A 23,846-nucleotide genomic window follows, 5' to 3' on the forward strand; every position below is an offset into this window, starting at 1 on the left:
TGCTGCATGTTTAGATGGATAGAAATCTCCTCAGCTTTGCCCAAAGCAGCCCAAGCTGAGTTGCATAACATTAATGTGAACTGTGACAAATGTAACATTCATCTTGTACATACCTAAGTCACTGCATGCACAGCTCTGCTCATACTGTCAACTAAATGTTACTTATAGCTGAGCATATACAGTAGTTTTAATATTCTTTATGTTTGAATATTTTCTGAATGTACACAAATTATCATTGAACAAGGTAATTCTGGACAGTAACAGTGATTATTTTGTATAATGGCACTCAGTATATGGACACTTGGAATTGAGGTCCATCAGACAAGAGAATACATTTTTTTTGCGGTGTCATTATGGTGTATGAAGTGTAGCTTGATGTTTAAGAAATGTAAAGCATGTTCAAATAAGGCTGCAAAACAACAGAATGTAAAAAAAACTTTTGCAAGACACTGTATTTTATGTTGAGGTTCTTTAAGGCAGCACTAGAAAAAACAGTCTTACAATTAACAGCAAAACAAGACACAATGATAGAAAGGGTATTTAAATTAATTTTATTAAAATAATTGATTAACAGTATATATTCAATATAGAGTCAATAACACCTTCAAAGTAATTGACATCACAAAATAGAGCTCAAATTATGTAAAACTATGTCGCATCTTACTAATGAACAACATTCAATGACAACTCAATACTGACTAAATCTTGAAGCTAATTTTGTCTATATAATATTCAAACATCATTGAGGGCAACATCTTTTCAGACACATACAACTGTGGGATCCTTTACTCTTTCATAATCTTCTTATAATCAAAGTGCATCTGTCACTGGCCTGCAAACACAGGAAACAGCCTTCATTTCTGAGATCAACATCAACTCTTGCACAATTTCAGTCATTCGGTTTATCAGTCACAAATTCTTTAAATGACACTGTAGCAGCACAAGGCAATAGTATTTGGCTTCTAGAAGACGGGCAGCTTCATGGAGGTGAGTGTGAAGGAGTTGATGTCTTCAGTCTGTGATGCTCTGTGCAACGAAGGTTCAGAAGCACTGCGGTTGATTTTGGGCAGCGAATGCTGCAGGAGCTCAATGGAGGACAGAATCTGTCAAAGATCACAAAGATCCCCAGAGAGAGAAAAGCATTGTGTTATTATTACCTGCATCTGCCATGCCTCTTAAAAAACTGTTCATTTAATAAAATGTTTCTGTTGCCAAACAAAATCAATCATTCAACTACGCTGTGATAAACCATTTTAATGCACGGCGGTAAAGAACCACCCAACGTGAAACAGACTGCATTCAAATTTCAAACGATAAATAGAGTTTTGGAGCTTTTGAGTAGCGTGATGGAAAGACAGCAACTAGAAAATATTAATGGCAAAAAATCCAGTCAGAGTCCATAAACTAGTGAGAAAAATATATAAATATATATAGTAGAGAGAATTTTTCTGAATTACATTCATATATTCACTCATAATTCTTTTTATTATAATGAATAAAAATTCATTTATTTGATCCAAAATACAACAAAATCAGTACTGTAATTACAGTTAAATACTTTTTCTATTTAAAATAACTGCTTTCTATTTGAATATATTTTAAAATGTAATTTATTCCTGTGATTTCAAAGCTGATATTTAGCATTATTACTCCAGTCACAGATACTTCAGAAATAATTCTAATATTCTGATTTGCTGCTCAAAAAAACAAAAAAAACAAAAAAAAAAACAGTTATTTTTATTATTATTATGTTGAAAACAGCTAGGATTGTTTCAGGTTTCTTTGATGAATAGAAAGTTCAGAAGAACAGTACTTATCTGAAAAAGAAATATTTTACATCTTTATCATCACTTTTGATCAATTTACATTAAAGCATCCCTTTTAAATCAAATTATTAATTTATTAAGAGAGAAAACAAGACAAAAAAGAAAAGAAAATATAAATAGACAAATATTGCCAAATACATACCCGATTCCAAAAAAGTTGGGACACTACAAATTGTGAGTAAAAAAGGAATGGAATAACTTACAAATCTCTTACAAAAAACTTATATTTTATTCACAATAGAATATAGATAACATATCAAAGGTTGAAAGAGAGACATTTTGAAATGTCATGCCAAATATTGGCTCATTTTGGATTTCATGAGAGCTACACATTCCAAAAAAGTTGGGACAGGTAGCAATAAGAGGCTGGAAAAGTTAAATGTACATATAAGGAACAGCTGGAGGACCAATTTGCAACTTATTAGGTCAATTGGCAACATGATTTGAGTATAAAAAGAGCCTCTCAGAGTGGCAGTGTCTCTCAGAAGTCAAGTTAGGCAGAGGATCACCAATTCCCCCAATGCTGCAGCAAAAAATAGTGGAGCAATATCAGAAAGGAGTTTATCAGAGAAAAATTGCAAAGAGTTTGAAGTTATCATCATTTACAGTGCATTATAATATTCCAAAGATTCAGAGAATCTGGAACAATCTCTGTGCATAAGGGTCAAGGCCGGAAAACCATACTGGATGCCCGTGATCTTCGGGCCCTTAGTCGGCACTGCATCACATACAGGAATGCTACCGAAATGGAAATCACAACATGTGCTCAGGAACACTTTCAGAAAACATTGTCGGTGAACACAATCCACCGTGCCATTCACAGTTGCCGGCTAAAACTCTAGGTCAAAAAAGAAGCCATATCTAAACATGATTCAGAAGCGCAGGCGTTTTCTCTGGGCCAAGGCTCATTTAAAATGGATTGTGGCAAAGTGGAAAACTGTTCTGTGGTCGGACGAATCAAAATTAGAAGTTTTTTTTTTGAAAACTGGTACGCCATGTCATATGCACTAAAGAGGACAAGGACAACCCAAGTTGTTATCAGCGCTCAGTTCAGAAGCCTGCATCTCTGATGGCATCATAAATAGGAAGATGCAACAAAGAAGACCTAAGACAGTTGAGCAACTAGAAGCCTGTATTACACAAGAATGGGACAACATTCATATTCCTAAACTTGAGCAACTTGTCTCCAGACGTTTGCAGACTGTTATAAAAAGAAGAGGGGTTGCCACACAGTAGTAAATATGGCCTTGTCCCAACTTTTTTGAGATGTGTTGATGACATGGAATTTAAAGTCAACTTATTTTTCTTATAAGTTACTTACAACTTACTTTTTATTTTCTCAGTTTAAACATTTGATATGTCATCTATGTGATATTCTGAAAAAAAATATTGAAATTTGAAACTTCCACATCATTGCATTCTGTTTTTATTCAGTTTGTACAGTGTCCCAACTTTTCTGGAATCGAAATTGTAAATTGCAAAATAAAGAAATTGTATGAACAGTTGTGCTATAGATGATAATGGAATAGAATAGAGTGAGATGCTGGGATGTACTAGGATGGAGGTGGTAATAAATAAATAAGGATATTGCACATTTTTATTGCATAAGTGGGGAACATTTAACTGTTCATGAGGTAAATTGCTTGGGGGAAGAAACTGTTCTAGTGTCTGACTGTCCTGGTATTTGCTGCTTTGAAGTGTCGGCCAGATGGCAAAAGTTCAAAAAGGGGGTAACTTGGATGTGAGGGATCCAGAGTGATTTTCCGAGCCCTGTTCCTCACTATACGGATATACGTGTTCTTGAAGGGTGGGCAGGGGAGCACCAATAATCCTTTCAGCAGTCCAGACCATTCTCTGTATTCTTCTAATGTTTGATTTTGTAGCTGAACCAAACCAGACAGTTATTGAAGAACTTCAAGCACATCATTCTGCTCACGGGATAAGCATAAGCACTTTGTGACACTCTTTATTGAAGCCTTTGAAAGATTATTAATAGCCTTTCTTGTTCTGCCTCATTACGGTTTGAAAAATAATTTGGATTTTGAAAAGCCTGTTTCCTTTATTGATTTTGGTAGTTTTTTAAACATTTGTTTCTCATTTATTTGGTTACACAGTTACTGCAGATTTTTTTTATTTTTATTTAAACTTTTTTTTTTCCTCTTTTTATTTTACATGTTGTTTATATCACCGTGCCTCCAAACATTCTTATTAGTTTTGAAAATAAACGTTCTACATTCATAATTATTTGTTCATTCTTTATTGATTTTTAGTTTTGTACCTGTACCTATTTAATCTTTGTGTAAGTTAATTGTTCTTTTATATTAGGCATAAAGCATGATGTATTTTAATTCGTTTTGTTAATAAAAATTCTATGTTCTACGTTGTATTTTGTTGCTGCTTGAAATTTATTAAAGCAGCTGTGGTCAAATTGCTGCTAAAAGTGGAACTAAAATGTGCACGGTGCTTGAAAACTCAAACGAAGATTCATTCGGCCACACCACAGTAATATTGTTATTACCGGGGTTTATACCGATTAACCGGTGGAAAAATGTTCTCACCGTCACAACCCTATTGCACAGATGCTATTTAAACTGAACTGAGCCGTGATTATAATCAGTAATTATGTCCCCACTGGATAATAACAAATGCCTCGTTTTAATGAGTTTTATTGGTTTTGTCTCACTGCGCTGGTGTTCTGACAATTTGTGCTACCTCATTTAATCTAGTGCAGTAAATGCCATTTCAATTAAAAAAACAATCTTGGACTTTGTTGTCTATTTTGCATCGTGTATGTTTAGTTAGATAATCTGTTAAAGGAAAGCAAACACACCTGGGGGAAAAGGGGCCTCTCGTCCTTGGACTTCTTAATACAGTCAGCCACCAGTCTCTTCATGGCTTTAGGACAACTCTTATAGAGCTTACTGAGGTCTGGAGAGAGATATCCTCGACCAACCATGTAGATGATCTGAAGAAAACAGTTAATACGAAGCTTTAAGAAAGCACAGGGAACCACTGTAAATATATATGCATTCAAATATTTAGTACTAAAAACACAACATCACAATCTTTTATTGTGGGACTTATTTAAATAATATCTGTTTTCAATAGACTAAACTTTCTCACAATCCTAACATAAAACGGATTAATCTCACAAAACGATCAAAAACACATCCAGGTAACATTTTCATTAAAAATCAAACAAAATAATATTAAGAAAATCTTGAAGATTAGATTTAGCATGATGTCAATTCTATTTTAAGAACCATTAAGATTATTTTTCCAGAAGCTGGACATTTATTTTTCTGAGATTCACCCGAAATGATGCAGAATGATCAGAGCCACACACACACACACACTCTCTCTCTCTCTCACACACACACTGTGACTCACTCACGCACTCTCTCTCTCACACATACACAGAAAATGACTCACACACACACACACACTGTAACTCACCCACGCAAAGTGACTCACTCACTCTCACACACACTCACACAGACTCACTCACAGTCTTATTCACTCTTAAACACACACACACACTGTGACTCACTCCATTACTCTCAAACACAATCACACTGGCACTCACTCACACACACACACACACACACACACACTCATTCACTCACGCACTCTCACACACACACTGTGACTCACTCCATTACTCTCAAACACAATCACACTGGCACTCACTCACACACACACACACACACACACACACACTCATTCACTCACGCACTCTCACACACACACTGTGACTCACTCCATTACTCTCAAACACAATCACACTGGCACTCACTCACACACACACACACACACACACACACACACACATTCACTCACGCACTCTCACACACACACTGTGACTCACTCCATTACTCTCAAACACAATCACACTGGCACACACACACACACACACACTCATTCACTCACGCACTCTCACACACACACTGTGACTCACTCCCTCACTCTCAAACACACTCACACTGACACTCATTCACACACAAACTAACTCACTCACACACTGTGACTCACTCCCTCACTCAAACACACTCACACTGACACACACTTACATTGACTCACTCCCTCACTCTCAAACACACTCACACTGACACTCATTCACACACAATCTAACTCACACACTCTCTCACACTCTCTCTCTCACACACACACACACACACACACACACACACACTGTAACTCACTCACGCACAGTGACTCACTCACTCACACACTGTGACTCACTCCCTCACTCTCAAACACACTCACACTGACACACACTTACATTGACTCACTCACACATTCTCTCTCACACACACACACACACACACACACACACTGCAACTCACTCACGCACAGTGACTCACTCACTCACACACTGTGACTCACTCCCTCACTCTCAAACACACTCACACTGACACTCATTCACACACAAACTAACTCTCTCTCTCTCTCACACACACACACTGTAACTCACTCACGCAGAGTGACTCACTCACTCACACACTCACTCACACAGTGACTCACTCTCACACACACACACACACACACACACACACAGGGCAGGGGTTAGGGAGTGAGGACAAAATGTGGACTGGAGTCTCTGGGGCCCTGATTAGATTACATGTCTAGATTTACATGCCTGGGGTCAGACTGGGAGAGACACTGAATGCAGGTCCACAAATGTATGCAGAGTCATGCTGGATAAACCATTAGCCTCAGATTAGCCTCTTGCTTACAGAGAGGCTTGTGAACAATTCGCAATTGCTGCCCTCTACAACTGCAGAATTTTTTTTTATATTTCAAGTTAGCTATTAAAACCCTAATATAACATTAATAGCTTGGGTATGTGCCTGTTTTGCAGCACTTCAGGGTTCGTGTGTGTTACCTGATCTCGGTTTGCTATCTGTGAGTAGGGCAGCTCCCCGGTCATTAATTCAAACAGCACAATGCCAAAAGAATACACATCAGATTGGAAGCTGTATGGGTTGCAGTCCTGCATTCGGATCACCTCAGGTGCCTGAGGGGGGAAGAGCATAATTTTGGGTAAAGCTCAATGTCCGCTACATGTTCAGAGTGGATCGAATCAGGTAGAATCTGAGATGCTGAACAATGCACTGACCATCCATAAAATAGATCCTGATGTTTGTTCCACCTGTTGAGAACCACTCCACCTGGCCTTCACTGTGGCCAGCCCAAAATCTCCGATCTTCACTGTCAGGCCTTCATGTAAGAAGATGTCTGTTCTTGAGTTAAAGTCAAAGTCCAGCAGCTTTAAAGTGACGTGACATTCAGCCAAGTATGGTGACCCATACTCAGAATTTGTGCTCTGCATTTAACCCATCCGAAGTGCACACACACACACAGAGCAGTGAACACACACACACTGTGAACACACACCCGGAGCAGTGGGCAGCCATTTATGCTGCGGCGCCCGGGGAGCAGTTGGGGGTTCGATGCCTTGCTCAAGGGCACCTGAGTCATGGTATTGAAGGTGGAGAGAGAACTGTACATGCACTCCCCCCACCCACAATTCCTGCCGGCCCGGGACTCAAACTCACAACCTTTTGATTGGGAGTCCGACTCTCTAACCATTAGGCCACGACTCCCCCACAAAAAGGCAGCCTGCATTAAGGTTTAGGTAGCCTGCATTAAGGTTGCTCCTTCTATCCAAAAGCAGCTCATTTAAGACTCATTTATATTGGATGAAAGAAATATTAAACATGATATAACAATAACAGGATGTTATTTCCTAAATTAAAAAAATGAAATACTGTACATGGTTGTAACACTGGTTACCCTATTAATAAATGGCTGTTAGATTTACTGTGTACTAAGTTGATCTTTTCTCCCTATACACCATAAGAATAATTTGATATGTATAAAGGGCTTTGTGGAGGTTAGTAATGTTCATCCAAAAGTGACTCTTTGTTATACGTGAGCCTTGCTTTGTCCAAAGGAGACCTGCTATTTGGGATGAAATAAGGGCCCTTCTTAAACTGTTGCACATAACTCTCTAGAACAACATTATGCATTAAGATTGATCTTCACTGGAATAGCCCAAAAAGGACCAAAATAAGTACTGCTACTACACTAATAATAATAATAAATAATAACAACAACAACAATATTAACAATCATGATTAATCTAATGATTTCTGACCAGTCTTTGTAGAATGCAGAATAAAACAGCAATTAACAAATTTATTAGATGTGTAAAAAAAAAAAAAAAAAGTGTTTCCTGGACTACTAAGTGTTTATGGCCCTAATACAGGGGAAGAAATGCTCAAACAAAATTCTGTTAATCACCTTTTTTCAATTTTTTTTGCCAGTGCTACACTCTGCACCTTCGACGTGTGTAATATGCATCAGATGCTCTATGAGTGGCTGAATGCTAACTGTAGCTAAACAGCTGACACCTAAACCTATCCCATCTGCCTTTAAACCGCAAAAGAACAGAATTAAACTACTTTCATGTATCATAAAAGGATACTGTTTGATTTCATGTCACGGTGGATGATGTTTTTTGCATGTAGATAGCTGTGAGGAAAAAAAAACTAAACATGATAAATGATTGTTGAGACATAAACAATGAAATTGTAAACTCTGATTGAAGACACATCCATCAGTCTCAGGATGTGAAACTCACTCCATGCCCTGAGCGGTCTGTCTGGCAATATCTATCAGCTGAAACATCTGGAAGTTGGTCTCTTGCACATGGAGGTGTTTGTAGAGACTGCTGCCTTCACACCACTGCGTTACAATTGCAAGATTGTCTTTTGTCATGTAGCCCATGAACAACAGGATGTTGACATGTCTGGTTTTCCTGTTGGCAGCAAAAAGACAACAGAACACAAAACTTCAGATGCATCGAATGCAAACGTACCACTTATGCAGTGCAATAGGGGTTGTCGATTTGACCTAAATATTTTTTGGGCTCGTTTGGAGCCAATGTTTTTTTCCCTCCCTTAGTTCGGTTCGTTTAGGCATACAGTAGGTGGCCAACCATAATGATGGTTCTACCGCCACAAGTGCCGCCGCCGCCACGTGCATTTGCAGCTTTTGACTGCTGAGTGGTGCTTTAACCACAAGTTACCAAACAAGAGCATCAAAGCACAATTTCGCAAATAGCCATCAGCTTTGCCTCACCGATGTGTTACATTTGACGGCTGCAGTCAAGGAAAATTTAAGAAAAACACTATAGTTAAAATATTTAATATTCACAGATGAGCAGGTGTGCAGTATTATTTATATAATATGAATTATGTGAATTATGTGTTATTATAATTGTGGTTTACTTTGCATTGGAGCATTAGTATGGGATTTAAATCCTGCCATGATTCAAAACTGAAAATAAAGGTCTGAAAGGTTGAAACTGTGTTTGAAAACTCAAAATCTTACAAAAAAAGTTTTGCAAGATCGAAAAATAAGATTTGCAAGCTTGCAAAATGAAAAAAAAATAAAAATATCTCTGCAAACATTTTAGTTTTTGAGACTTCCTTCTTCAGAACGGCAACATTTTTTTTACGATGTTGCGCAAAGAATTTTTCAGAGTTTCAAATTTGTCAGTGTTCTCCCACTGTATTAGATTGTTTTCCAGGTTTGAAACCTTGTAAATGGTGATCTGAAAACTGGTGTGCGAATGTGTGAAAAAAGGTTTTGAAACTTTGAAAACAGAGCTTTGCAGGCTTGCAAAGTGGTAAAAAAATTCAATCTCTTCAAACATAATTTTGTTTTTGAGTTTTCCTTCTTCAGAAGTGCAACACTCTTTTTAATGGTGTTTTTTCAGAGTTTCGAATTTGTCACTGTTCTCCCAGTGTATTAGTTTGTTTTCAAGATTTGAAACCTTGTAAATAGTGATCTGAAAACTGGTGTGCGAATAGGTGAAAAAAAGTTTTAAAAACTCTGAAAACTGAGGTTCGAAAGTGCGAAACTTAATACATTACATTACATTTGCAGACAATTTTTTCAGAGCTGAGTTTACAACACCCACTTTGCGGCGATACACCCACACAGTTGCGAGCTTGCAACTCACGTGATTTGTGGAAGCATTGTCACGCAGCTCTGCTCTGAAACTCTGAAACTCAGACTGAGCGAAAATGAAGCTTCGCAACCTCGCAACTAAAAAAAAAAAAGCCTGGAGCGAGGGCCTTCTGCTCTTGGCCAATGCTTTGCTGTCTGCTGACGTACAGTCCAATCACAAGTCGTATTTACTGGAAGGGTGGGATTGACCGACTGCTCCACCAATGACAAAAGCGCACAGGATACGCAAAATAAACGGTCCTCAAATTTTAAAAAGGTTACCGACTTGTCGCTGGAATTCACCATACAATTGCCTGTATCCACTGAGTTTACCACTGATAGTCCGGCGGTGCATCAGTATACACACTCACCTCACGCAGCGAACAACTCACTTTCCTCAACTCAGTATCTTTTTCGGGGGGCGGGTGGTTGGTCCTGTAGCTAATTTCACATAATGATTACAAATTACAAAATCATAATTTTTAAAAAGGTTTTATTGCCTCAAAAAATTGCCCCAAAAAAATTGCCTCATTAAATGAACTGTTATTTATAACCTTTTTTCCTTCTGTGGCCTCAAATTGATGAATTTTGGTAAATATTTAGCTAAATGTGTTTTTTTTGTGTGTGTGCTGGTAGTAGGCTAGTGCTGGCAACCTTGTCTGGTTTAGGCCTGTCATGGATAAATAATGATGACAATAAAACCGCCAGTAGGTGACAGCAAAACCATGGTTTAAGTATTTATTGAATCGTTCAAATCAAACTTTTCGTTCAAAATGGCTGATTCTATTAGAAAGGAAACAAGAGAGTCCATTTGAATGGACTGTTGAATCACTGGCTCACTTAAATCGTTGTAAATCTGATGAATTCAAGGAACAAAACACAGTATTAAGGGCCGTTCACATGTCGCACCTAAAAACGCGTGGAAAACGCGTCGCTTTCTCCTTCTTTCCAAAACGCTCGGGCAGTTGCGCTCCTAAGGCGTCTGCTGTTGCTAAGCAACCATGACCTGCTCTCTCCATGAAGACGCGGAAATTTCAGCAAAGGATAAATGAATTTGCAGCACTAAAAACCGCTTGCAGTAGCTCTGCTACTAAATTTATTTCAAAATTCCTTCATCTTGGCTGAGCTTTCAACGTTGTTACGGGAAAGGATGAAGCTGATTGGTTGGTTCTTGTCACATGACCTGCGGTGCGCTTGCGGCATTCTAAAAAGTTTAGATGTTTTTAACTCGATGCGTTGCGGACGCGCCTGGAAAAAACGAGCGCGTTGCACCGTCGCTTCCATTAAGAGTGCGCATACCGCGCGCCTACATTGGGAATAACAAGCTTGAGCTAGCAAAAGACGCGATATGTGAACGGCCCCTTACTATGCACTGTTGTAGCTACAAAATTAATAGCACATTTGTGCTCGCGCACATGTGCTGATACTCAAGAATTGCTTAATGTTCAATGAATATAAAAACGTAAAACATTTTTTTTTCATGGCTTAAACTATAAGGACATTCTAACTGTATTTATTAATTGTAACAGGCTTCATTGCGCAGTGAATGCTTTTGGACTCTTAGGACGTGTTTTTGTAGGGTTTTTGCAAAGTCGGTGACTCAAAATGTCAGCTCTATCCTCTCAATCCATCACAAACAGCGTATGAGGACAATGGAAGCAATAAAAAAACAACAAAAGAGCAATGATATACAAGTGCTATAACAAGTCTCAGTTAGCTTACACGTAAAAAAGGCTTTTAAATAATAAAGAAAAAAGAAAACAGATAGAATAGATAAAGAATAGAGCAAGCTATTAGAGGTCTTTTTTTGCCTTTGTTAATTGTATAATAAAAGAAAACCGATACAATACAAAAGATTAGAAAACTTAATATTATTCTTTTTTTTAAGAATAGTGAGTGTTAAAGTTAGAGGGTCAAATAAATTTGGAAGAGATGTGTTTTAAGCTGATTCTTGAAGATGGATAAGGATTGAGTACAGACAATCCAGTAAAGATTTACCCAAACGAAGGTCTGAGACTACAGAATATCCTCAATGCAGAAAGCACTCTCTTTCACACACACACACACACACACACACACACACACACACAGTATCAATATTAGTGATGTGGTGGAGAACAAATAGTTTATCATATGTTTTAAACATTATATATTTATTAGCCTACTTATGTTATATATATATATATACTTATATGTTATATATAAACTACTTATATAATATATGACAATACAGATGTTTAGATTATAATTCAGGTTTATTTTTTATTATTTTTACAAAATATAGATTTTAAAATGTCTCAATACATATAGCCTATAGTGATTGCAGAAAAAACGTTAACCATGCATTCATAAATTTGTAATAGGCAATTATTAATAATTTTACTGAAATATTTTAATGAAAGTAAAAAAAAATACACTGTACACCTTTCTGAATATTTAAATATAATATCTAAATATTCTTTTGGATGGACTATAGAAGTCACTTTAATTGTAATATTTGGTCTCTACATGAAGAGATAGTCAGTGGTCCACTGCGTGAGGAAAGTGAGTCGTTCGCTGCGTGAGGAGAGTGAGTCGCCATCTGAGGAAAGTGAGGTGAGTGTGTATACTGATGCACCGCCGGTCTATCAGTGGTAAACTCAGTGGCTACTGGCAATTGTATGGTGAATTCCAGCGACAAGTCGGTAACCTTATTTTAGAACCGGACCGCACGCCATCCTAGACAGGACCGCCTTGTGGCCAGAAATCTATCCTGTGCACTTTTGTCATTGGTGGAGCAGTCGGTCAATCCCACCCTTCCAGTAAATGCGACTTGTGATTGGACTGTACGTCAGCAGACAGCAAAGCATTGGCCAAGAGCAGAAGGCCCTCGCTCCAGGCTTTTTTTTTTTTAGTTGCGAGGTTGCGAAGCTTCATTTTCGCTCAGTCTGAGTTTCAGAGTTTCAGAGCAGAGCTGCGTGACAATGCTGCCACAAATAACGTGAGTCGCAAGCTCGCAACTGAGTGGGCGTATCTCCGCAAAGTGGGTGTTGTAAACTCAGCTCTGAAAAAATTGTCTGCAATAGGAGTGCAAATGTAATGTAATGTAATAAGTTTCGCCCTTTCGAACCTCAGTTTTCAGAGTTTCAAAACTTTTTTTCACACATTCGCACACCAGTTTTCAGATCACCATTTACAAGGTTTCAAACCTGGAAAACAATCTAATACAGTGGGAGAACACTGACAAATTTGAAACTCTGAAAAATTCTTTGCTCAACATCGTAAATTTTTTTTTGCAGTTCTGAAGAAGGAAATCTCAAAAACAACAATGTTTGCAGAGATATTTTTATTTTTTTACATTTTGCAAGCTCGCAAATCTTATTTTTCGATCTTGCAAAACTTTTTTAGTAAGATTTTGAGTTTTCGAACACTTAGTTTCAACCTCTCAGAACTTTATTTTCATTCACCTTTTTATTTTAAATCCCATACATTAGAGCTAGGAGCTAGGCTACATGGATTAATATGCAAAATATCAATATTCTCACATATTAGGCCTATATTTTAATTTATATTTTAAAATTCCTTTAATAAAACAACATGCATTTTTGTCATGCACTACTTTGTTATTCATTACCTGTCCTTTATTTTGACAGATAACTTCTTGGGAAAAAGACATCTGTCTGTACACTGATTGAGAAATTGCTACGTGTTTTATAAATTATTTTCTTTATTTTAGCAAAACGTGAGGCACTGTAATTTAGCTCCCATTATTTAGGCCTAATTAAAACAAAAAAACAAACAAATTAAATCTGCATGATTTAGCTAAATCATTGAAACTCTAAAGAATGGACTGATTAATAAAACGTCCTCACGTTTAAACTCGTTATCTCATTATAATCAACAAAATGCACAGAATGTAAAAAAAAAAAAGGTTCATTATTTGACAACTTAAGTGATTTTAAAGGGAGCCTTCTTTACTTGCTTTCATATAATTTAAGTAAAATAAATAAGTAAATAAAATTGCAGCCGCATTTAGATGAAGGCGTGTAAAATATCAGAGTGCAAGATTTGTGCGCTCACATGATGCTGAGCGCAGCATTTATTCTTATTTGTCTACATATTTTATTTTCATTAAAAATCTTGTTTATTTTATTTTGGATAATTGCATGTAAAAAAATCATTTACTTTATAATGCATATGCAAAATGTGACTACTTATTCATATTCAAGTGTGTGTGCGAAAATTATTAAATTGTGCATGCATGACAGGGGGGCGCCCTCTCGATCACTTGAGTTTTTTTTTTTCGTGATAATGAAATAACTTAAAATTGGGGTCTCACACATATATGAGAAATATATCTACAGAAACCTTGAAATGTCTATACTTTTAAATGAATCAATTCAAAATGAAAGCATTATGTAATCTGTGAAGGTTGCATTTCTCTTTAAAGGCACGTCCATGTGGAGAGAGTCAGCACTGTGAATTTCATCTTGCAGCAGACAAGAAAACATTTGTTTATTAATAAATAAATAAATTGGCTTTTTTTTCACAATTATTAGGCTACTTCTGCCTGTGCTTTGTGGCAAACTTAATGCATGTGCTTGAGCGTGGAATATATTAGGCTCATTATGGATTATAGATGTAAATTTAATATAAACCTGCGATTAGTTGAATAATGACAACTAGAAAAATCTTAAGTGGGGCAGACTTATTAAATACCCTCTAGACATCTCTGTTAAAGTTTTTAAAGCATTTATACATGTTTGCATAAATTCTGCTTTCAGAATGGTCCATTGATTTTTCCTTTGAAATACAAAAACGAAAACAAGCCCCACAAGCTATACAGAACTACCCCCCCCCCCAAACATCCTCCAACTGAACTGAATTCAGTCTGAGTTTTGGCTACAAGGAATGTTTTTTTGTCATGTTACAGGGTTAAAATATTCTGTCTGCACTCACAGTAGCCCTACTCTTCTTATTCATTATTTTCTCGCATCCCATATTACAAACCCCATACCAAAAAAGTTGTGACTCTGTACAAATTGAGAATAAAAACAGAATGCAAATGATGTGGAAGTTTCAAATTTCAATATTTTATTCAGAATACAACATAGATGACATATCAAATTTTTAAACTGAGAAAATGTATCATTTTAAGGGAAAAATAAGTTAATTTTAAATTTCATGGCATCAACACATCTCAAAAAAGTTGGGATAAGGCCATGTTTACCATTGTGTGGCATCCCCTCTTCTTTTTATAACAGTCTGCAAACGTCTGGGGACTGAGGAGACAAGTTGCTCAAGTTTATGAATAGGAATGTTGTCCCATTCTTGTCTAATACAGGCTTCTAGTTGCTCAACTGTCTTAGGTCTTCTTTGTCACATCTTTCTCTTTATAATGCGCCAAATGTTTTCTATGGGTGAAAGATCTGGACTGCAGGCTGGGCATTTCAGTACCCGGATCCTTCTTCTACGCAGCCATGATGTTATAATTGATGCAGTGTGTGGTCTGGCATTGTCATGTTGGAAAATGCAAGGTCTTCCCTGAAAGAGACTATGTCTGGATGGGAGCATATGTTGTTCTAGAACTTGGATATACCTTTCAGCATTGATGGTGCCTTTCCAGATGTGTAAGCTGGAAGTATTCCTGAGCACATGTTGTGATTTCCATTACAGTAGCATTCCTGTATGTGATGCAGTGCTGTCTAAGTGCCTGAAGATCACAGGCATCCAGTATGGTTTTCCGGCCTTGAACCTTATGCACATAGATTGCTCCCGATTGTCTGAATCTTTGGATTATATTATGCACTGTAGATGATGATAACTTCAAACTCTTTGCAATTTCTTCTCTGAGAAACTCCTTTCTGATATTGCTCAACTATTTTTCGCCGCGGCATTGGGGAAATTGGTGATCCTCTGCCCATCTTGATTTCTGAGACACACTGCCACTCTGAGAGGCTCTTTTTATACCCAATCATGTTGTCAATTGACCTAATAAGTTGCAAATTGGTCCTCCAGCTGTTCCTTATATGTACATTTATCTTTTCCGTCCTCTTATTGCTACCTGTCCCAGCATTTTCGGAATGTGCAGCTCTCATGAAATCCAAAACGTGCAAATATTTGGCATGGCATTTCAAAATGTCTCACTTTCAACATTTGATATGTTATCTATATTCTATTGTGAATAAAATGTAAGTTTATGAGATTTGTAAATTATTCCATTCCTTTTTTACTCACAATTTGTACAGTGTCACAACTTTTTTGGAATCAGGTTTGTATTATTTCCACAAGACCATAATAATAACAAATTATCAATTGATAATTAATCATTCTTTCTGCAAAAATCATTGTTATTTGTGATGGTAGGCATTTGAGGGAAGGCTTTAAGACCAAGGGGAATCCTCCATCAGCTGCTCCCGCTTCACAGCGAGCGTGACTTGCGCTATCTGACCCAGCTTCCCCTCCGTGGTTTGATTTTACAAAATCAGTTTGAGGCGAATACAACTCATTGATCATGAGCCCAACATTTAAATAGGCAGGAAAACATTCAGTCTACTTGAAGGAAGATGTATTTCATTGCAAGTTCATGCTGTTAAATAGAGAGTAAAAATAAAAACAACAACCTAGGTGTTCTTTCATTGAAAAGTATGCATTTTGTTTATTCACAGGCTATATGGTTGAAATAATATTTTGGTTGAAAATGTGAGCGCCATTGTTTAAAAAAATGCTTTATTGACTAACGTTTCATAGACCTTCAGTTGTTATGGTTTAAAATCCCATGCCATTTCCCAATGGTAAAATTTACTAATGCCGATGGCATTTTTTTATGACATTATTCATTACATTTTTTTTAATAATTGTAGCCTACATAAATGGGTGAAGCAAAACAAATATGATAACTTTCTAACTGCAGGCAGATATAGGCTTATATTATTAAAAATGTATTATTAAAAATATTTGGATCGTCCCTTATTCTGTACCTTATTTTCTTAAAGAATAAACATTATAAATGAAGAAAAAAAAGAAATAATCTCAATTAGCCCTTATTTTCCATTTCTGAAGTTAACTGGCAACTCTAATGATGATGTAATTATATTTTGATTCCCCTGAGAGCGCCTTTGTAATCTTTGTAATCCTTTGTAATCCTCAATTGTAGGAGATATTCGACCGAATAACAGATTTAAAAAAGAAAAAAGCGGGTGGTTGGTTTTGGAATACGAATACAGCTCGTAAAAAATTATAAGATGAAAAAGTCATGTTAACATTATTAATTCATAGAAATAATTTAAGCAATTAAAACCATTTTTTATACTAGATTCAATTTGAATTTGAATTAAATTTCTCAAGGAGTTGAAACGGTAAAATGTCACAGTGCATGTTAAATAGCCTAAATGAACTTGTATCTTGTATAGTATCCGAAGATCTTGATTGCATGTTACCATGAAACAGTATAATTTGAAAAAAAGAAAAACCTGGATTAAAAACATACACGAAACTTGTAAATAGTTAACAACATAGCCTAGATTAGGCCCATACTCTGTTCCTAAGTATATAATGTAAATTTGCTAACCCACAGTAACAAAATTTAATTGATTAATTGCCTATTTTCGTTTGCTGCATGTTTTTTTTTTAAACATGCTAAAGAATAAAGTTAGGGTTAACCCTAATTTCTAATCTTACCCTAATCTAACCCTAACTGAGATCAAAAAAAAAACAATCTTTAAGTCTATAAATTGCAATTTATTACATTCAGAAATTATAATGGCAGGCCTAATAATGTAATAGGCTAATGTACCAACAGGATATTTTTAGTTCCCTTCACTTTACAACAAATCCTTTAAATTTAACAAATTAATCAGAACATAACAAGAATTAAAATAATTCTAATGGATAAATTTAATTGCAGTATATAATAATATATGCTTAGTTATATAATAATAATTCAAAGGAAACATAAGGTAAGTTTGGGCTCTCTCATTCGAGAGAAATCCAAACGTTTCCATATCCATGATGTTGCCCATTTGAAGCTTAACTATTGTTCCTTAGGTAAAACAGGCTTTGTAGTTCACGCGTTTTTCAGCATCGACAGAAAAAAAAAAATCATAATGAGCAAAAATATGCCAAAGTGGACCGCTGCTCGCGCCTTATGGCACGGTGAACGGCTGCACTGTTTCCAATGAATATGTGTGCATGAGGCAACAGCGTGATTTAGAAATAAGAATTGTTTCTAAATGCTGGACCGTTCACATTTCGCTCTGCATATGGAATCTGAAGATCAACTTGCAGTTGTAGGGCCGCGGCGGTATTACCCATTCTGCTTTTCTACCTACTGTATGTGAACATGGCAATCTCGCCTTATTGAGGTACGTGGAGTAGTTTTATGATGGATGGATGCAGTTTTTTAGGCTTCAAAAACAAGGGCACCATTCACTGCACTTATTTTCATTTTTGGGTGAAATATTCCTTCAATGTTATTTTTTAAAGTCACACTTCATATTTCTTCACTTTCATACACTTCTATGCCTTGCTTTCTTGTGTGTTTCTGCGTTGGATGTCCGTGTCTCCCTGGAACCCCGTCCACTCTACGCAACCCACCACCAAGCAATACCACTTACCTTCGGCTCGCTTCCCCGCAGTTCCTATGTCACCCTCTCCTTCTGCCAACTCACCTCCGCCTTCCGGATTCGTCATTCCTCACCTCCATCTTGGACTGTGCATTCCTCCCAGCGTTATGTGTGTCTCAGTTTTGTAACGTCTCTTTGTCTTCATTAAATCTCATTAATCTCACACTTGCTTCCTGCCACTCCTTCACCCAGTCATTACAGAACGCTCTCACCAAACATGGAAGCAGCGAGCACCACTTCACTGTCTGAATTCATTCACCACAGCGTCAACCGCATGGATCAGCAGCAGGAGAGCATCGTGAACACCGGACGCGCGATCCAAGTGCTGGTGACACAGGTGTCCGAGCTCACCCAGCGGATTCATCAATTCACCTCTCCCACTGCGCCCACCGCACCGCCTGCGCTGCCCGTCCCCCGGGAGGACTCCTAGGACCACTTCCGGCCAGAGCCGCGACTTCCGGCGCCAGAGAGTTACTCCGGTGAGCCAAACTTTTGTAAGACTTTCCTTAACAAATGTTCCATGCATTTTGCATTGCAGCCCCGCACCTTCGCAACAGAGGAGTCCAAGGTTGCGTTTGCTCTTACCCTACTCTCTGGCAGGGCCGCCTTATGGGGGACGGCGGTGTGGGAGAATCAACATCCGTGTTGCGCCTCGTTCCACGCCCTCTCCGAAGAGATGAAACGGGTGTTCGATCGAGCCGGGGCTAGCAGGGAGGCTGCTCAACAACTCTTGGACCTCAAACAAGGAGAATCATTGGTTGCGGACTATTCCATTTAGTTCAGCACCCTGGTGGCCGCGTGCCAGTGAAACGAGGCGGAGCAGGGGGATCGATTCCTGCATGGGCTGGCCGACCGTGTTCAGAAGGAGATCTACCTCCTCGAGCTGCCCCCAACGTTCAATGGCCTAATCGACCTGGCACTCTGGGTGGACGCTCTGATTAACCGCCTGGGTAGACAAGTCAGTCCTACACGCCATTACGTCTCTCCGGAAAGGGGCCGCTCGAGTCGAGAGAACATGGTCGGTCCCGTCAATGATCACGAACCCATACAGGTGGGTAGAGCTCGGCTTTCCCGGAGGGAGAGAGAGCGGCGGAGGACCCAAGGACTATGCTTATATTGCGGTGGCTCGGCGCATTCCATCCATTCCTGCCCGGTAAAAAGAGCCAGTCCGGTAGTAAGTTTGAGGCTACTATCGGGTGGGATCTCTGCCGGGAAGTCCTCAACCACATCATCGACTCTCCTTCCGGTGAAACTGCAGTGGGAGAACCACACTCACGACTGTCACGCCCTTCTGGACTCTGGGGCCGAAGGTAATTTCATTGACTCTCTCTTTGCACGTCACTTGAACCTTCTAGTCCTTCCTGGGTCTCATCCCATCCATGTCACCGCACTCAATGGCCAGGAACTGCCACACGTCACCCACTACACTGAACCCAAAACTCTGCTCACCTCAGGCAACCACAGTGAAACCATATCCTTTTACCTCATGGACTCCCTTGTAGCTCCCATTGTTTTAGGTTGGGGTTCCAACACAGTCACCTTGTGGAGTGAAAGTTGTCATGAGTCTTGTCTGGTTTCTGCTTGTCCTGTTGTGCCTGTTTCTGTCTTTCAGAAAGAGACCATGGTGTTATCAAACGTGCCCGCAGTGTACTTGGACCGGAAGGAGATGTTCATTAAGTCCCGTGCTGCTTCTCTTCCTCCGCATCGTCCCTACGACTGTGCTATAGATTTAGTGCCAGGTAAGTCTCCGCCTAAAGGCAAGCTTTACTCTCTTTCTATTCCGGAGAGGGAGGCCATGGAGAAATACATTTCTGATTCCTTGGCATCGAGGTTCATCCGCCCTTCCTCTTCTCCAGCGGGGACGGGATTCTTTTTTGTGGGTAAGAAGGATGGTTCTCTGTGACCTTGTATTGACTACCGAGAGCTGAACAACATCACGATAAAGAACACCTATCCATTACCGTTGATGTCTTCAGCTTTCGAGAGGTTACAGGGAGCATCCGTATTCACAAAATTGGATTTACGTAACGCTTATCATTTGGTCCGCATCAGGAAGGGGGATGAATGGAAAACCGCCTTTAACACCCCTAGAGGGCACTCTGAATATTTGGTGATGCCGTTCGGGCTCTCCAACTCGCCAGGGGTTTTTCAAGCACTCGTTAATGACGTGTTGAGAGACATGGTAGATCAGTTTATATATGTTTACCTGGATGACATACTGATTTTTTTCTTCATCTCTCCAGGAACATGTTCAACACGTCAGAAGAGTGCTCCAGAGGTTACTCGAGAATGGGCTTTTTGTCAAGGTGGAGAAATGCGTATTCCATGCACAGTCTGTCCCCTTCCTAGGGTATATCGTCTCGTCCGAGGGAATACATATGGATCCTGACAAGGTTAAGGCTGTGATAGATTGGCCATCTTTAGATTCCCGTAAGGCCCTACAGCGGTTTCTGGGGGAGGTCAAGGCCTTCAGAGGTGAGACTAGTTGGCTGAAATTATGAATGAAACGCCAATTTTTATCAACGTTTCCTTCGTAATTTCAGCCAACTAGTCTCACCTCTGACGGCCTTGACCTCCCCCAGTACTCCGTTCAGGTGGTCGGATGCAGCCGAAACTGCATTTACCAACCTCAAGAGCTGCTTCGATTCTTTGTCACGTCTTTTTGATCCCTCCGCCCGCCCGGTGACTCCCGAGTGTATTTTACCTGAGAAAATAGTCGTCTCAGCACTCGTATGGGAGGTTGAATCGAAGGTCAAGACGGCCTTAGAAGGGGTAAGTAACGCCTCCGCCCGGTTGCCCACCGAATTATTTATTTGTGCCGGAAGAGTTACGGTCCAAAGTTATTCAGTGGGGTCACTGCTCTAACGTTGCTTGTCATCCAGGGATAAGCCGAACCAAGGGGTTAGTTAAACAACGATTCTGGTGGCCACTTATGGCTCGTGACGTCCACGATTTTGTTTTGGCTTGCTCAGTTTGCGCCAGTGGTAAGTCGTCTAACCGGCCTCCTGATGGGCTTCTTCAACCGCTGTCTGTCCCTTCGAGACCCTGGTCACATATCGCTCTAGATTTTGTTACCGCCCTCCCACCCTCTAATGGCATGACGGTCGGTTTGACCGTAGTGGACCGGTTCTCGAAGACGGCACATTTCATTCCCTTGCCCAAATTACCTACAGCCAAGGAGACAGCGGTCACTTGTCGTAGATCATATCTTTCGGTTACATGGCCTCCCGGTAGACGTGGTTTCTGACAGGGGATCCCAATTCATATTCAAATTTTGGAAAGAGTTTTGTAAATTGCTAGGAGCGACGGTTAGTCTGTCTTCGGGTTATCATCCCCAGAGTAATGGGCAGTCTGAGCGAGCCAACCAAGATTTAGAGAGAACGTTGCGATGTTTGGTCTCCAAGAATCCTTCTTCCTGGAGCCAACAACTCTCTATGGTGGAGTACGCTCACAATTCGTTACCAGTGTGAGCCACGGGCCTCTCTCCGTTTCAGTGCAGCATAGGTTACCAGCCACCAGCTTTTTCTAGTCTGGAATCTGAAGTCGCGGTCCCCTCCGCTCATGCATTTGTCCAGAGGTGCCACCGCACCTGGACCAGAGCCCACGAGACTCTGCTCCGGATGAGGGTGCGCACTAAGGCCAAGGCCGATCGCCACCGGTCAACGCCTCCTGTTTACGTCGTGGGTCAAAAATTGTGGCTTTCTACTAACAATATTCCTCTCCGTTCCGTTTCTAACAAATTAGCTCCCAAATTCATTGGCCCGTTTACTGTCACCAAGATCATTAGTCCGGTGACAGTCCGCCTCAAACTACCTCCAGTGTACAGGAGAATACATACCGCCTTCCATGTGTCCAAAATTAAACCCGTTCTTAGAGGGGGGGGGGGTGCTGTCACGGTTGGTAAACCGTGTTCTCTGGGTTTTGCACTTTGTGGGTGAAGTCTGTGTGTTACACGTCAGCACTGATTAGTTTGTGGGCGTCTCCGTTAATTGTCATCAGCAACAGCTTTCACTCATTACTCATCCCTATATATTGGCTTGTCTAACGTCTTGTGTTCGTGAGAGCATTGTTCATGTTTGTAACCTATGCCTTGCTTTCTTGTGTGTTTCTGCATTGGATGTCCGTGTCTCCCCGGAACCCTGTCCACTCTACCACTCTAAGCAACACCACTTACCTTCGGCTCGCTTCCCCGCAGTTCCTGTGTCACCCACTCCTGCTGCCAACTCACCTCCGCCTTCCGGATTCATCATTCCTCACCACCATCTTGGACTGTGCATTCCTCCCAGCGTTATTTGTGTCTCAGTTTTGTATTGTCTCATTGTCTTCATTAAATCTCATTAATCTTGCACTTGCTTCCTGCCACTCCTTCACCCAGTCGTTACAGTCATTCAATTTTAAAGACACATGAGCTTGCAAAAAACTTCTATAAATAATATATATTATAATATTTTAATTGGAAATTATCTGATACCCCTTGGGTAATCATTAGCTAGCTAACAATCATTATGTCTTTTAAATTCATTATAAAAAAAAATAAATAAAGAAAATGTAAAAAACAAACTAGCTTATTGTTCAAAATGTTCCTTTTTTTTGTAAAACTTGCCCTAATTCAGGTGTTGCTAAAAAAAAAAAATGAATGAATAAACATCATAACGCTTTTATTTTATTTTTTAATGAAAGCGCTGTTCTTTTTTTGAATATTCATCAAAATATTCTGGGCACCATGAAAGTTTTTATGAAAATGATAAACAATTCTGGTGGTGGAAACCTTAAAAAAAAAAATTGCTTGCAGGGAAAGAGTTCAAGGTGCTCTAAGTGATGTCACACATTTTTTAGGCCAAAAATTTTTTGTCACATCCAGCAAACATCTCCTCACAATCCGCTAGCTGCTTGTCCCCTGAACACACTGTATATAAACGGGGTCTGTCTAGACACCACAGGCTCCACAAACAACAAGAAAAACTAACTGGGCTCACCCGCACCACGAAACATTACAAACTGTTCCAGCCAATAACCGACAAGAAAGATTTGGGGGTGGGGTTTGGGGGGTTAGTGCACGGATGAGGAGGAGGGAGGGTCTAGCTAGCCGTTTTGTTTGACAACAATTTAAACGTCAACAAGAAGTTACGACTCCCGGCATCGCTTAGAGCACCTTTAAGGGCATATACTACTTCTAATGTTAATACAGCTACTGCTAATACTGTGATTGTAAATATTCTTCTCTTTAACAAATAAATTTTCCTTCATCAGACTCATAAAGGTTTAAGTTGTATTAGAATATATGTAGATAAAATATATCAGATCAGATCAGAATCACACTCAATTTACATTGATGCATGGTAGCTTAATGTTTGCCTCTCAGCAGATTTGTAGAGTCTTTTGACATCTTTAAACCAAG

The 23,846-nt window shown here is 39.2% G+C and overlaps 1 protein-coding gene across 4 annotated transcripts in view; it reads right to left on the minus strand.

Annotated features, from left to right (window-relative positions):
* Positions 1-535: 535 nt before the first annotated feature.
* Positions 536-23,846, minus strand: part of raf1a (Raf-1 proto-oncogene, serine/threonine kinase a) — a 48,085-nt gene continuing 24,774 nt past the window's right edge. For all 4 annotated transcript variants that reach the window (XM_059541167.1, XM_059541164.1, XM_059541165.1 and 1 more), the window contains 6 exons: positions 8,473-8,649; positions 8,317-8,363; positions 6,946-7,064; positions 6,712-6,843; positions 4,657-4,791; positions 536-1,103 (listed from right to left, as the gene is read on the minus strand). In XM_059541167.1, coding sequence (XP_059397150.1) covers positions 963-1,103; positions 4,657-4,791; positions 6,712-6,843; positions 6,946-7,064; positions 8,317-8,363; positions 8,473-8,649 — 751 coding nt within the window. In that variant the 3' untranslated portion in view covers positions 536-962. The remainder of the gene's footprint in view (positions 1,104-4,656; positions 4,792-6,711; positions 6,844-6,945; positions 7,065-8,316; positions 8,364-8,472; positions 8,650-23,846) is intronic.

The sequence above is a fragment of the Carassius carassius genome, chromosome 46, assembly GCF_963082965.1.
Source record: "Carassius carassius chromosome 46, fCarCar2.1, whole genome shotgun sequence".
In the NCBI taxonomy this organism is placed as follows: Eukaryota; Metazoa; Chordata; class Actinopteri; order Cypriniformes; family Cyprinidae; genus Carassius; species Carassius carassius.